Source organism: Ctenopharyngodon idella, chromosome 16 (genome assembly GCF_019924925.1).
Source record: "Ctenopharyngodon idella isolate HZGC_01 chromosome 16, HZGC01, whole genome shotgun sequence".
Taxonomy (NCBI): domain Eukaryota; kingdom Metazoa; phylum Chordata; class Actinopteri; order Cypriniformes; family Xenocyprididae; genus Ctenopharyngodon; species Ctenopharyngodon idella.
The window spans coordinates 3079198-3095560 of record NC_067235.1 but is presented as its reverse complement, the minus strand read 5'-3'; the positions used below and the strand labels follow the sequence as shown (position 1 = coordinate 3095560).

The 16363-nt window shown below is 37.1% G+C and overlaps 1 protein-coding gene across 1 annotated transcript; it reads right to left on the bottom strand.

The window, feature by feature from the left end:
• Positions 1-3449: 3449 nt before the first annotated feature.
• LOC127497217 (endoribonuclease ZC3H12A) lies at positions 3450-14226 on the bottom strand. Its single transcript, XM_051865549.1, has 6 exons — positions 14089-14226; positions 12662-13120; positions 9723-9862; positions 8402-8636; positions 8193-8302; positions 3450-6872 (listed from the first exon to the last, which is right to left on the bottom strand). Exons 2-6 carry the CDS (start codon positions 13018-13020, stop codon positions 5980-5982), a joined length of 1737 nt encoding a protein of 578 aa, XP_051721509.1. The 5' UTR covers positions 13021-13120; positions 14089-14226; the 3' UTR covers positions 3450-5979.
• Between the last annotated feature and the right edge of the window lie 2137 nt (positions 14227-16363).

Here is a 16363-nt window from a genome sequence, read left to right as displayed (position 1 = left end):
TTAAAATAATACATATCTTAATTTCTGTTCTTTTCTTCTGAAATTTCTTTTTAATTTCCTCTTTCTCCTCAGTGACCCTGGACATGGTGCATTTGTAGCATTCAGTAAATTGTTGATGGCTTGGGAGTAGATCAGGGACACTTGAGTGAAGACTCTGCAGATGCTCAAGGACATTGACTCAAGCAACAGTTCGCTGTACAGATCCACTGCTGCGATGAGGTTTTTTGTAGGCCAACCTGTAAACCAGCACCACCCTAGATCCCTCGACAAAAACCCAATAGGATCTTTCCATTGGCTTTTGGATTATTGTCAAAAATAAGCTCTGTGCCTAACAGAAGTTTGAGATACTCACATGTTTTGTTCATCATGATCATTCTTATAAAGGAAAACTTGTTTGAATTTTGAAACGTAAATACAATAGGCCCAAAGCTAAAAATGAACTACACCGTGGTCACAAGACTTCAACGTCGCCATCTTTAAGCTTCAACAACTCTTTCAGTCTTTATTTAAAAACATTTTCCATTAAATCTTGAGTTAGAATAGTTTGCAAGAGTGCGATTATAAACACAACGAGGCTGTGAAAGTGACTAGTGAGTAGGAATGAGTTTACCTGTTCGGCTGATGACATTTAATGACAGCATCGGCAGTCCTGTTTAGATACTTGTTAGCAACCGCCTTTTTCAAGACATGTAAAAGCTTAAAAAATTACATTAATTTATTTAATGTCGTAGAATAAAATGTGAGAATATCTTGAGCTTGTGTTCACCACAGACCTTATTTCAATCTTTTAACCAAAAACTTTTAAACACAAACTCATTGACTTCAGGGTGATGGAACTGGAAGTGCTAAAATGCAACTCATTTTTGAGTTTTGGCCTACAAAAATACGTCATCCCTAAAGCACTCTATTCACTTGTGTGTAGCGTAACTCTACTAGTAGAACAGTAACTTCTTCTTGGCAAACTAGTGACCTTATATGGTACCTTAAAGGTGAAATGTGTAATGCCTGTGCCACTAGAGTCATCACGTGAAATGATGACTGTTTTCTCAAACCCTCCCAAAAAAAGTCCCAGCCCAAAATTGTGGTGTTGTTTGCACAGGGAAATGTTTTGAAATTGGCGTTTCAATGTAAAACCTGTCTTTGCTCATTAAGCTAGGAGACGACACACTTCACCTTTAAAGGGCAAAATCTCTTGGAAAGAATGTTGTTCAGATGTTTTACGGTTTACTCTGACCTGTTACTAGACCAACACAGAATCTTCCAACCCGATCACATGAGAAAGCGTATTTCATAAAGGGAATGACTTCATATGAACTCATACGATGTGATTCGTATGAAAACTTGATGATTTTATAAGAAAAAATAAGCATGAAGGTCAACCCCTGGTCATACAAAAATTAGCCACCAATTCTTGTAAAATAGTTACAAATTGCCATGAGATTGTGTTGGAATCTGCACTAACTGTGGGGGGAATTCTGTATTTGAATATACATAAATAATAGCACATTCACATCAGTATCTTAGAAAAGGCTCAAATCAGCCAAAATATTTACATATTTTCATGAACTATAATGAATGAGTTCAAATTCTGTGGAATTCTGCAGCCATGCAGGTCTACTTATTGCCAATATCCGCTAATGCAAATAAAAGAAGCACCCTATTGAACAGGGACAAAGTTGACTTTTAAACAGCCATATGACGCAAATATCAGCCACCAGTCATTTGCATTCTACTATTTCAGGTTTAGGTTGAAAATACCCCATATATGATCTCCAGGATGCAGTTATCTCAAGATTTTCCCTGTATGTCGAAGGATGTGTTCTGATGTTTCAGGAAAGATAATTCCTTTGGACCTTCATGAAAATTAAGAGGATGTTACAAGATTTCATTATGTATCGAACATGTTTACCCTACATATTTCTCAAAAATAAACAACATGAACATTATAATCAAATATTTGTTTAAGTTGCAATAATGTTAAACACGTCTTGTGCAAAAGTGTTTGCTTTGGCTTTTGCCTTTTTTTGGTTTGATATTTTAGTCACATAACTTCCTCTTACTAAGAAAGGAAATCACATTCCTATGGATTGAGATAAAGAAATAAACAATGATCACATGGTTTACAAGGAGCTGTTTTGCATTTTCATAATACACTTTTTGTTGCTTGCAAACTTCCTTCTTCCTTGTAGATGTAGGTAGATAAATATGTAGTCAGAAAGGGAGGGAAGAAAATCAAAAGTCAAATTTGATATTGAATGGTGACATATACATGGATTCACTATTCAAATCAAACAAATTGTCTTGCTCTACATCATTTTTGTATATCTTTACATATAAATAAGTCATTATATGTAAAGTTGTCCAACATATGAGCTCCACAATCTCTCACTGCAAACAGTTTTTAGCAGTAAAAGCAAATTAGGAAAGGTTTTGTCCCATAGATATGCAGGTGGGTCGTTTAACATCAGGCAAACAGAGATAAACAATTATTTGAAATCAGCATATAATAATAAAAATGCAATAAAGTAACAAACAGCACTTTCTGTTGCATTTAAAGCTGTGAATAAGTAATGGACTAAATGTATAGCTCCAGTACATACTTAAGATGCCAGTTAAAGCTTTGCCATCAATCACAATTAAAATAAAACAAACTATTTGACAAACATTTGATTGCGTGACAGCATCAGGCTTTCCCAGCTTGTCAATACACATAATTAACATGAAATACTCATGTCAGTGGTATAACTGTTAAAACCACTTTGCTAATTCTTTTTCAGTTATTGTGCATGCAGCTTTTTTTGGAGCTAGCACCTATTAAATGAGAGACAACATGAACATACATGTATATTTTAAAACTCAATTTGTAAGACTACAGGATTATATAAACGCACAAGTTATAGCGAAATCCAAATTAGTGTACATGTGAACATCATCATATTGATGTTGATAAAAAAAAAAAAGTCCATGCAGATTGATATTTTTGGTTTAAATTACACCATCAGCAAGCGAAAAATACTGTGTGTTTGTGTGCATATTAACACACTATTAATTAAAATGCCACACCCCTAGCTGTATTTTCATCCACCTATTTTTATGCTCCGAAGCAGTATTCAAGATTCGAGAGTGGCTTTAGTGTGCATTAAGGGCACTGCATTTTGGCATTTTTAAGACATGGGACAGTCTTGCGCACTTACTTCCTAAGTGGCCAAGACCGCATGTATGGCTATTTGGACAGGGCATAAGTCTGTCATCAGAATGATTTGGTTCAATTCCCTCCCAGAAGCATCTCAAATTTTTCTTACATAGATATTTATTTGTTACTACTTACTGCGTTTCTGTGATTTTATTATTAGTCATTGTTATTATTGATAATTTCACTTTAAAATATAGCATTTTAATGTGTGAGAGCAGTGAGATAATGTGCACCAAAAAAAAAAAAAAGGCAAATACACATTTATCATTTTATTTTAATGAACGTTTAAGGGTCAAGGAGCAGGAAGTACATCTTTTTTCATTACATTTGCCAATACAACACTGAGAACTTATTTCCTGTTCACATTAATGATTATAAGGCACTGGCAGATAATAAACATGTTGCTTGTTGCTACTTGGACACCTTGAACTACAAGTGTAACAAGCTATGTTACAGCAGTTGAGTATGATATTTTTAGAAATGAAATATTAAACAGAATAACAACAACATAATGCACAAACGCTCATGCTAATGGAACATCTTTGCAAACAGATGCTATAATTAAAAATCTGCGTAGACCGTCTCCTCTGAAGAGAAAACATGAAACTGGACAAACTCATACTCACTGACAGTGTCTTAATGTGAATTTGTTCACATTTAAATAGATATTAGGCAAAGACACAAGTGTGATACAATTACAAAAAATACCTATATTCTCATTTGAAAACAGTGGATAAAACATCAGTATAATTATTATAATAATAATGACATCATCATGTTGAATCGACACATCTAAAGCCTCATTTTTTGTGATATATAATATTGGTTTTTATGTCAAGGCTCCGACATCTTCTGACACACATATAAATGTAAATCATGACTAATTAGTGCAAAGAATTCACTATTCTCTTGTTTTAGAGTGGAAAATTGAGATGACTAAAGTCAATTTTGCATAGCAGGAAAAATGCGAGATGTCTTTTGTACATTCAAATTGTCAAAATCCACATGCTGAGCATTACATAACAGAACCAGACTGATAAAAAACCATGTAACAATAAAGCACAATTAAATATGATGTCCAGTACTGGGGCAAGATTCAGAAATTGCAATGCGTCACAGAGTCAAATTGTAGTGCTTGACATAAGTACTATAATAAAAACATATTGGGGGATTCCCATCCCTGATAACTGAAACACAGAAGCACAATAAAAAGTCTGCATGACAAGGAAGCACATCTATTATGTTTTAAAGCAATTCTGTGCTAGAGTGGAATTGAATGAACAATTAGCAGCAGACTTACTAACTACAAAATTACTCTGAACATTGAAAACAGGGCTGGTCCTTAATGACTCTAATTACATAAAACTACATTTAGAAAGCTCAAAATTACATTTCAGCTTCTGTCCAAACTGAATCTGCAGCCTATGAGCCAAGTACAGTTTGCTACACATTAGCAACAATTGATGCAATGTGCATCAACCTCTTTAAAAACAACTAGACACACATTTGACTTTGTAGTCATACGTAGTTACCACATGTACTATGTGATAAGTCATTGAGGTTTCTGAGACTTTAACATCCGAAACCTCCAAAACACAGAAAAGATGAGAAAACATCAGAGCTACACTGTCAAGAAAGATGGGCAAAAACTGTACCTTCAGGGGTATAACAGCTCGTCACTGGGGCAGTAGCCACAAAGGGAAAAGATAGTAGCTTATCTACTACTAAATAGTGAATATTAGTACTGTAGAGTAGTAACATGTACTGTACCCTTTAAAGTAACACAATGAACCTTCTAGGGGTACCACGAGAGTTTAAGGGCAGTGTTGCCAATTGCTTTCAGTTGAAAGTAGCAAAAACTGGTCGCTAAATGACGCTAGACGTCATACTGGCGAGTCCACTGATTTATATTAATATAATAATAATAATAATAATAATAATAATGTGGGCAAGTCACAGAATCTAGAAAAGGTTTGTCCAAGAAGTTGCTAGATTTGTTGCTAGGCTTTTGAAAAAAGTCTCAAAAGGGACGGGGAAGTTGCTAAGTCTAGTGACAAAAATCGCTAAATTGGCAGCACTGTTTAGGGGTAACAGGCAGAGTTTAATTTCAACCCTAATCAGACACACCTGAGCTAATCAAGGTCTTTAGGATCACTTGAAAATACATAGGCAGGTGTGCTGAAGCAGGCTGGAACTAAGCCTTGAAGCACAGTGGATCCCTGGCCAGGAGCAGGGTTGAAGACCTCTGCTTTAAGGGTATTTCCTCAGAGACAAGCTGTTGTACCTCTAAATATACAATTTTTGCAGAGTGAGAGTGAGACTTACTCATGGGCAGAGAGTTCATTATTATCATTATTATTTTTTTTTGGCATTTTTTCCTTTAATGAGAAAGGATAGTATAGAACAGGGGTGTACAATCCTACTCCTGGAGGGCCACTGACCAACAGAGTTTAGCTCCAACCCCAATTAAACAGACCTGAACCAGCTAATCAAGGTCTTACTAGGCATACTAGAAACTTCCAGGCAGGTATGTTGAGGCAATTTGGAGCAAAACTCTGTAGGACACTGGCCCTCCAGGACCGAGTTTGGAAACCTCTGGTATAGAGAACTGACAGGAAGTGAAATGGGAGAGAAAGGGGGACAGGATTGGAAAAGGTGAAAGACAGCCGGGACTCGAACTCGGGTTGCCCAAAGCGCTACCTGTTGGAGCACTGCCCCTGAGGTTATCTTTCTTTTGAGAAACTTGTCATGCCTTGTCTTTTTCGTGGTCCCAAAGTTTCAAAGAATCAGAACACCACTCCCTTGGACTTGAGTTTGAGAACCTCTGCAGCCAGCTGTTGTGCATCTTTCAGCTGTGGGAACATTTCCATAACTTTGTTTACGTGATGCGGGTTAAAAATCGCATGAAGCTTCTTCCTGACCTCCTCTCTTTCTTCCTGGAAAGCGTTGGACTGTGGCACAGCTGAGTGCTGCTGGCTTGCATAGGCATTAGGAGACCTGCGCGAGCTAGGGCGGGGTAAAGGTTCGGGTAAACTGCTCGCCTGTGGCATGTAGAAAGGGTATGACCAGCCACCATAAGCAGGAAGACTGTAATTCTGGACAGGGTTGGGCAGAGGTAGGGAACTGTAGGCATTATAGTCAGGCTGAAAGTTCGAGAAAGGACTCATGTTGGACTCATAGTAGCGCTGGCCACCTGCAGGTGCGGAAGGGATACCGGATAATGGTGGATGACTCAATCTCATCCTGTGCAAGTCGTCAATGCTCTGGGATGACTCTGAAAACATTTCATAGGATCCAAGCCCAGAGTCGGAACTGAAAATGGACGAAGGGTTAGTTGAGAATGGTGCTTGCAGACTGGTTCTGTCAGCCACTGTGCCTGTATTTAAGGGCTTTTTCATGGACAAAATGTCATCCCAGTAATTGAGCATGACACCCATGCTGTCAGAGCTCTTGGCCTCCAATTTGAGCTTCTGTTCAAATTCTTGCTCCAAAGAGGGAGAGCTGGACCCAAACCCGGGGTCATTTTTTGGGTACATGCCTCTACCAGTTATTCTGCTGTCCTCTTTAGAACCAGACAGTCTTGCATTCTCTCGCAGCTCATCGGCTAGAGAGCGCTGTGACTGGTTGGTGCGCTCTGGGTGGTAGAACTTACACTTGATCCCATATGTGCACTTTTTTCCTGAAGAGTAAAAAGACAAATGTGTTGTAAGGTCTATTTCAGGGTTCTTCAAATCCAACCCTGGATCAACTGACAGATCCCAGTATTTGACCTAACCCTCTATCAGAGGTCTTCAGTCTAGCTCCTGGAGACCCTCCGCCTGCAGAGTTCAGCTCCAACCCTAATCAAAGACACCTGAGCAAGCTAATCAGGGTCTTCAGAGTTACTAGGAAATTACAGGCAGGTGAGTTTGAGTTAAACTCTGCAGAGCAGTGGCCCTCCAGGGCCGGATTTGAGGATCGCTAGATCTTCCATGCATTCACTTTGTATGTTGATATATAGGACAGAGTTCTTCAGTCTTGCTCCTGGAGATCCACTGTCCAGCAAAGCTTATTTTCAACCTGCTCCAACACCTGCTTGTGATTTTCAAACAATCCTGAAGACCTTGATTCAGGTGTGTCTGAATAAAGTTGGAGCTAAACTCTGCAGGACATTGGGTCTCCAGGAGCTGGAATGAAGACCTCTGATATAGGGTTAGGTCAAATACTAGGGCTGTCAATTGATTAAAAATGTAATGAATTAATTACATAAAATGCAGATATTTTAAAGGGCACCTATTATGCTTTTTTTGATTTTAGCTTTCTTTTAGTATGAAATATAGCTGTTTGTGCTTTGTAAATTTGCAGATCCTTTACATGCACAAAGTCCACACCAAGGGGGCTTAATCTATCCAAGAAAAATCACAACAGACTGGGCCAGCTAACCAATCAAAGCAGACCGGGTTTTAAAGAGACAGAGTTTCAGGCAGAGAAAATAGGTGCTGCAGAAATGTACAGTATGAGAAAAATAATGTGTTTGATGAACTTTTAATTATGTAAATGTATCCTAGCAGACCCCAAAAATAAAATGATGAACTTTTAAAAAGAGCATAATATGGGCAATTTAATTGTCATCAATCACATGTATATTGGTCTAAGAAAAGCCCTCCAACTGAAAAAATTCAAAGACATTGTATTATTGTGGCAGATGAAAGCGCTGAATAGACTTTACAAGTTGTTTTAGAGGTCAATATGTTGTTTGTTTTGTTTCTTTATCATTGAACAAAAGATTATCACTGGCCTACAGGGTGTTCTAGTTACCTGGAAAATCCCTTATTATGAAATATATGGGATGAGTCATTGGGCATTGATTAATGACATCCATTTTTTTTTATTGGGCTATATTTTTTATAATTAATTGCACACAACTGATACATTGACCTGACAGCCCTAGAAATGTATTTCAGTTAGTGGTTTGTGGTTAATAATAGGATTACAGTGATAGATAGCGATAAATTCTTACCATAAGGACAGAGTTGGCGCTTGTGGTCAAGCGACGTTGTTGTTATTTTCTTAAGGAAATTATCTAAGTTGGGTCCATGACGGCCAAGTGGGTCATCAGGTGGCATGAACCTGTGCAAGATGGAGTGATGATGGTTAGATTAATGGATGGGAATGAGGAGGCATTACCGGTATTACCAAAAGCATTAGAAGATTGATGAATTAACATACTTGTCATTAACAAAGGAGTACATAAGCAATCTCTCCTCAATGCAACGCTTCCACTCTGGACGTTCACTTTGCAGGTCACGATATGTGTCGTTGGACACTATGATGCCATCCAGCTCATGAGCTAACTTGACAATAAAGCGATCGTCATAGCAGACCACACGCTTTCCTCCGATCCTTCGTGAAGGTGTAAACACCAGAAACTTCTTCCTTTCCAGCTCTTCCAAAATATGCTGATCTGGAAATAAAAACACACTTTTTACATTTTTCATTGTCTTTGTGGACAATTTTTAAGAATGGCTTAGGAATGGAGACCAGTGATGTAGTACCCAAGTCCGGACAAGACCAGACACAGACTTGGTCATCTCAAGACCATATTTTCTATAAGTTCGATCAGGTCCAGGCCAAGTACAAATGTTGAAAAAATGGTCTTGGACTTGAGATGGACTTGAGTCCGAGTCCAGTCTTGCCTACGATACTGAATCTCTACTTTACACATACAAAGCAAATGGTTTTCCGCATATTACCATTTAATATCAAGCAAAAGTGGCAATATCAAATGCTGCTTTGGGGAAGTGGTAAACTATATGATCCCAAATAACACAGGCTATCAGTTGTGAAACAGGAAAGAGGCTTGCAGCACTAGACTCGATTAAAGATTCACAGTCAAACCGTGGGCAATAAGGAAAACTCTTGAACTTCCTGGTGGGGAATTCCCAGTGAGACCTGCAGGAAACTTAACTCTTCCTTATTATTCTGGTTTTGTTATTACTGTTCTAGCTCGAATTGACTTGAGGAATCTGAGCAGGGGCGTTCACAACAGAAGAGAGACAGTCCAGGGACATAAACAAGTGAGATTATCATCAATACATCAACACCTCAGGGCTGGTAAACTACACATGAACATTTCTAAAGTCCTAAAACAAAGGTCATCATGTTGTACTAGTGCCAGATGTACCAAAGGACTGTTTTGCAACAAACTAATGAACAGAAAATTATTAATTTTACAAAATGCTGCAGTAGTTGAAAATACATATAATTTATTATTTACATGAACTGTCTGAACAAACCAATACATTTTGTTTGATTATTGAAAAAAAAAAAAAAAAAGAACAATTGCCAGTGGATAATATAAATGAACTTAATTCAAGCTAACTTCATTGAAGACATATTGTCTAAAAGTCTGAAAGTACATTCCCCTTACTGACTGAAAACTTAATGACCCCAGACTTTTAGTCTGTAGTCAGATGGGTGTTTTCGTTTTACTGAGAAACCAGTCTTTGATGACTCATTTTTACCAAAAGTGCTGAGGGAGTGTCTCTACCTGAAATAGGTACATCAGGCCTGGGCTGCTCTTTTCTCCAGGAAGGCACAAACACAGTGATATTTCTGTGTCCTCGGTCAAGGAAGTAGTTGACTGCCAGCTCAATCCCTCGGCATGAAAACACTTCCTTGTTCCCATGACTGAGAGAGAGAGAGAGAGAGAGAGAGAGAGAGAGAGAGAGAGAGAGAGAGATGACATTAGTCTGGCAAATGAGTAAATCATTAAATATGCATGTCAAAAAGTGTTGGTCTGTGTACACATGTTAGAGCCCTCGGTGGTTAGGTCACATGTTGCTGCTTTTGTAGCATCTTGCATCATGGATGTCACGTTTCACTGTGCCGTGTCAAATTAAAACATTTTTAAAAGTGTCTCCCATGTCTTTACGAGTCCTCTGTGTGTGTGTGTGTGTGTGTGTGTGTGTTATATATATATATATATATATATATATATATATATATATATATATATATATATATATATATATATGTGTGTGTGTGTGTCATTGAATATGGCACTGTTAATGTATTGCTGCTGTTGATTATTGCTATCTATCTATCTATCTAGGTTCGGTTCATACAGTCAGACGGTGAATACAGTCAGTCACAGGCGATCCACACTCCAATCCAGAAGGGGGTGCGCGTGATAATGCAACGCTATTTGCTAACCGCCACAACAGAGATGATCTATGCATAGATATGTTTACGTGTCATTTCTCAACTAGTGTTTTAACTGCGGAAAGACATTAATAAAACAGCTTGAGAATACTATCTCAGCATTACATTTACCTCAGGCAAGTCATTTACTGTCCACAGTAACCTTTAATATTATAGTAATGTGCAAGAAAGGGCTCCCTGTATGTAGTTTACATTAGCGGAGGAAATGTACATTATCCTTAAGGAAATGTTAAAGTCCCCCGGTGGTGAAAATCAAACTTTTAATGTTCATATGTCTATCTGGTGTTTTAACATGCTTCAAGACAAACCATGTGCAAATTCATAAGTCAACACCATTGCTGAGTATTTTCTCTTTAAAACTGCAATAAACCAAAGACAGTCTCAAACCCGCGGTTTGAAATCGCTGGTGTTTCTGACATCACAAACTACCTTGTAACCAATCACGTCAACGTGCCGGCGAGCTTTAGCATATCATTAACTGGCCGTGCAAGGCCATCTCAAAAGAAGGTTATCCAGGTGTATATTTTTCTGTTTATCTGAAAAATCAGGTAGATTTAGCAAAATGGCGTGTGTATGATGCATATTACAGTGTTATGATGAACTGTATGCCTTTCTCCACTGATGTTCTGAGTTGTTCAAAGTGTTTCTAAGGATACTGATTGTTAGAAGACAGCTGTCCGACTCGTGAATGTGAACATGGTTTGTGTAGCATTAGCAACACGTTATTAGCAGCTGTTTGATAATGTAGTCAAGAAAAAGATTAATATTAATTACCGTTATGTGTTCAACGTTGTAAAAAGCGATACCATTGTGCAGCTTTTACCTCAGTAAGTTGACCGAGTGGATCTCTGAGCTCGTGCAAGTGAGTGGAGGCGGGGCTAATTATCATATTCATAGATCTGTGTATATTAAATGAGGCAAGGGTGTGGAGTTACATTCAAGCTATTTTAAGGCATGAAGATTTTTTTTTTTTTCTTTTTCAAAGGAAAAAACATTTAAATATGTAATTTTGGTGATCAAAGATTTTTAAAGGATAAAATTATTGACTACAGGGGGATTTTAATTGAATTATTTAATTGAATATTTGAATTTATTTAAAGAGACAATTTATTCAATAAACCACTGTTTAATAAAAAAGAAGAAAAAAGTAGTAATATTATGTAAGTTTTGATGTTTATGTTTAGTTTTCAGAAGGCTCAATGAACCTAAAACCAAGCAGCTTGATCCATTGCTAATAATTTCAGCTTCGGATATTGGAATTGCTTATGACAATAATGCAAGTAGAAGCAAGTTAAAACACAAGCTGATTTGCATAACCGCAAAACAGAATACTACAAGACAACTGGAAGGCGCACTGCAGTTGATGAAAGATGCCTTTCAGACATGTTTATGCTACAACTGATAAAGAAAAAAAAGAGATAGAAATCATGACAGAATTGTTTGCTTTGACTGGGATGCTACATCTAACAATACATACAAAACAGCAATTTCCATTACGTCATGATGTTATTACAAATATCAATGAATCAGCCTAACACATACAGTAATTGTAAAGTGTTGCAATTGATTACTAAATCTCTTTCATTTCAAGGAAAAAATGTCTTTCACAGAATTCCCTACTATGACCTTTGCAAAACGCATGACCAAAAATGTTGCTAGGTATGTTGAGAATACCTAGCTTACTGGAAGCGAAATGGTTAAAAGAGAGCATATTATTTGCATATTAGAGAACAGAGAGGCATGGACAAAGAGGAAGTAAAAACCTTTTCAGAAGAAGCAGGTTTAAGTTTAATGCCCAAAGGCAACATGAGCAATTTAGTATGGGAAGTGGTACCTAATATTAAAATCATTAACTACTTACTACTTTTGAACTGAATTATTAAACAATTACAAATTAAGAGCTATCAACAATTCTGCATTTGCATTTATGCCATTATTTGGATGTGATATTCACTTTTTTTAATGCTTTTTAAACAGTTGCAATGATCTGAGGTTGGACCGACATTTTAAAAAATGTGAAATCGAAGGGAAAGCCTTGTATAAATATATAATAAAAGTTAATTCACAACCTCAGAGCAGTTATCCTGAATTTCCATTTGTAACAGCAACTTGTTGATACTTGTTAAACTGGCAAAGACTCAAAACTCTGGCTGAGATTTCAGGCTTTATAAGATAATTCTCTTTCATTTGAAAGATTATTGAAAAGATGTAGAAGAAGAAGAAAAAAAACACAGAGTTGAAAGGCCAGCAGTACAGTTTCCTCACCTCATGGCTACGTTGCTGCCATCAATGACTATAGGTTTCAGGTCACTTTCGGGTTCACTGTTGTCCTCCAGCGTTGAGCCCTGTCCCCTAGATGAGCTTCCCCTCCGATGGGGCAAACTGAAGCCACCATCATCACTGTCAGAGCTGGAAGAGGGCACGGCCTTCGCCCCTGAACGGACCAACTCCCCCAGTACGGCGTTGGTGTCAGTCCCAAAGCCCAGCTTCTTCAGGGCGGCCTTCACCTCTTCTGGAGAGTAACCCAGCTTACGGAAGAAGTCGACCTTCATCTGCAGGTCAAGGTGGTCAGTTCTGTCCTGGCCCAGGCCAGTGGGTTGATGGTAACACCTCGACTGCATCATACCGTCTGTTGGATGTGTGATGCTCTGGGGTTTTTCAGTGCAAGAGCTCCTGCGCTGTCCATATGCTGCTCTGACATGTTGATTTTGTTCCTGAATAAGTCTGAAACATCAACACAAACGGTATTTAAAGCAAAGTCTTGGAATTAAACATGTTATATTTAAATAAATGATCATATATATATATATATATATATATATATATATATATATATATAAGATAGAGTGGATTTTTTTTTTAAGATCATAATTTGTTTAGAATGGTCCAGTGCACGCAAAATACACAGTGATCAACCCAGCATTGACTTACTATTTTGCTAATTTTATTTTTAAATATACTTTCTATATACATTTAATGTCTTTCTTGATATGTCTTGGACAGACTGGCGTGTGTACAGTGGAATATGTATTTTAAAGAGGTAGAAAATGTCTTCAAATCCATTTCCAGACTGTCCGAGAGGCTCAGGCAATATCAGTTTTTTAAGGTGATCAAGCATAGCCTTGCTCTTTATTAATAATGTTCTACTAATTTGTATTTGATTTCACTCTCCAAAATTCAAATTTTAGGCATTTGATGCAGCGATAATGTAGGGTTGAACGTTTTACGCTCAAGCAGTGAAAGTCTGTCTGTTTTAACTGCACATTCAGGTGTCATTTGTTAGTAAATAACTAGAGAAATACAATGACAGCCCCTCACTTCTACAACACATTTCGCGAAGAGTTCCTGACCCCCTGATTAAATAAGAGACAATATACAGTGCATTTAACAATAGTTAACTCTACGTTTAACAAACAATACTAAACTGTACCAGTGACGCGACGCGACAAAGTTCTTCTAAACAGCGAGGTTGTCTACGCCGCGCGCTCGCCTTCAGCCTCGCGGACTCTCCGAAGTTTTGGACACCGGCTGCATTTCGTTTAGTGAAATATTAGAGGGAGCTATAAACCGTCTACAGTTTTAAAATAAGGATAATAAAGCGTTACTTTCATGTGAAAAGATGATAAAGTGTACCTCTACTTGTCTCAGCTGTCAAGAAACACCATTTATATAACAGAGTAACCCAGACATACCATATTCTCCAAATGATGAGTCCAGTGATCGATAACGCGCGCGTCTGTTAGGGTTATAAAGCACTGATCTTGTTTCAAGACGTGTTTTAATGTAACACCTTTATCATCCCACTACTTCCTGTTTCAGGTGACTCGACCTGTTCCTGAGAGAGAGAGAGAGAGAGAGAGAGAGAGAGAGAGAGAGAGAGACTCTGCTCTACCACATTTACATGACATTTTTTTTGATAAACTTAATTTATTTTCCGGTAGATTTTTAAAAAAAATTTTTATCCTGTCTTTTATTTTCATTTTCATTTCCTGTATTTCTGTTTTAGCACAATATTCACTTCTTATTGTATAAAATTGTACTGTTTTGTCTTTTTTGGTGCTGATCAGGCTTTGGTAATACTGTAAATATTGACAATCGTTGTTTAATCTGTCTCTAAGTGAGAGTGAGACACATTGCCTCATACTGTTTACCAATATAAAATTTTAATATTTTTTCATGACAGTTACATTGCCTTCATAATTACTGTAAATTGCTGTAAGTCATGTGGATGAATTACTTGTGTTATTATTATTATGTTTATAATTGCCATTTTAATACTAATTCTCAGATTCTCGTTACTTTATTATTGCGTTTTAGGCATCATTTAAAACAAAATCAACAATACCATCACCTATACAGATAACCAGCTGGCAGGGTGGTACTCAAAAAGTCAATCAATTGATCAAATTAACTCATGATCTTAAATGAGTTGAAAAGTGTTTTCCAACTTTTCCTAGTTTTCTTGTGTTTCAAAGAACTGCATAATTTTGTTCATAAAACCGGTGGTGAATTTGCATTTTACGTAATTTATGTATGTGAAACTCATCCAAAAAAAGATTTATGATCATATGATAGGTGTTTTTATGAACATGCCTGATGTCGTATTTTATGATCATGACATAATGCTTTTTTATGAAAGCAACTGTGGGTTATATTACACTTATGACAGAGAGAGAGAGAGAGAGAGAGAGAGAGATGAGTATCAAAATAAATGTAATACATAATTTTATAAGAGGACTTCTGTCACGTGATTTCCCTCATGTCTTCTAAATAAAGACCAGGAAATGAGTTTATTTGTATTGGTATGTACAGAATGTTACTGACAGATACCAAACAGAAATGTTTGCTAATGCCAATAAAAGATGTAATGTCTTGTGTTTTAAACAAAAATACAATTAAAGTTCTAACATAATATGATTTCAATATTGCCCTAATCAGACCAATACAGATAATTAAAATAATAAGGCTGGGACGACACACTTATCTCCCGAAACTGACACTATCACGATACAAAGAGATCTGTATTGCGATTTTTAAGTACTGTGATAAGATATTACAATGTATTGTCAGTTTTGTTTGCTTTTTTTAACACTAGACCATGGGAAAATTTGGAATCATACACTTAGACGGACTGGATATGATGTAGATGATGAGTCATGTTTACAAAAACAATAACAATCATAACTTCCTGAGTTTTATTTCAGGAGCATGAATATCTTACTACAAAATGCAGTGAAATGGACTTCACTGCATATAAGAGTGGTAATAAAACATACAATATAATTAAATTTGGGTGGTATGAACAAAAATCTGTATCACAGTATTTAAGATTTGCCGGTTTCACTGTATATGAAAGTAGGCTATTTGTTTCTTTGTATGACTGGGTCTTTATATAGGTTTATAGTGGCTTATTTTACTGTCAGTAGTACATAAAAACATTGATTCATGCTACTTGGCTAGCTAGCAGCTTCTTCCAAGATGTCCTCGCTGCAGTCTGTATCATGATGACATACTAACAACTGTTATTTTTTCCCCAAACCAGGTTAAAGTTAGGGTGTAGTGTAGGTTTAGGGGTTAGTATTTGTTGTAGTGTTGTATAGGCAATCAGCACTGTGATTGACATCAGTAATGAAATCTTTTGAATTCACGCTGAACTGCTTTTGGAAAAAAAAAAAAAAAAAAATCACGCATACACTCCATATTGGATTTAATCCAGTACGTCATCGCGCTACAGGCTGCAGGGAGGACAGTCTCGCTTTTTCAGAGACTTCAGTGCATGTTACATTATTACGCCAGTAGGTGGTGACAAGTGACTAAGTGAAGCCAATGCAGTTCGATCGCCCCCTGGTGGCTCGCTGCAGTATAGCATTTTTTTTTTTCAAAATTTCTGTCATTTTAGGTCTCATGCTACGGAGCCCCGCTCATGACATGCAAGAAATTAAATTGTGCGCAAAAATTTAAAAAAAT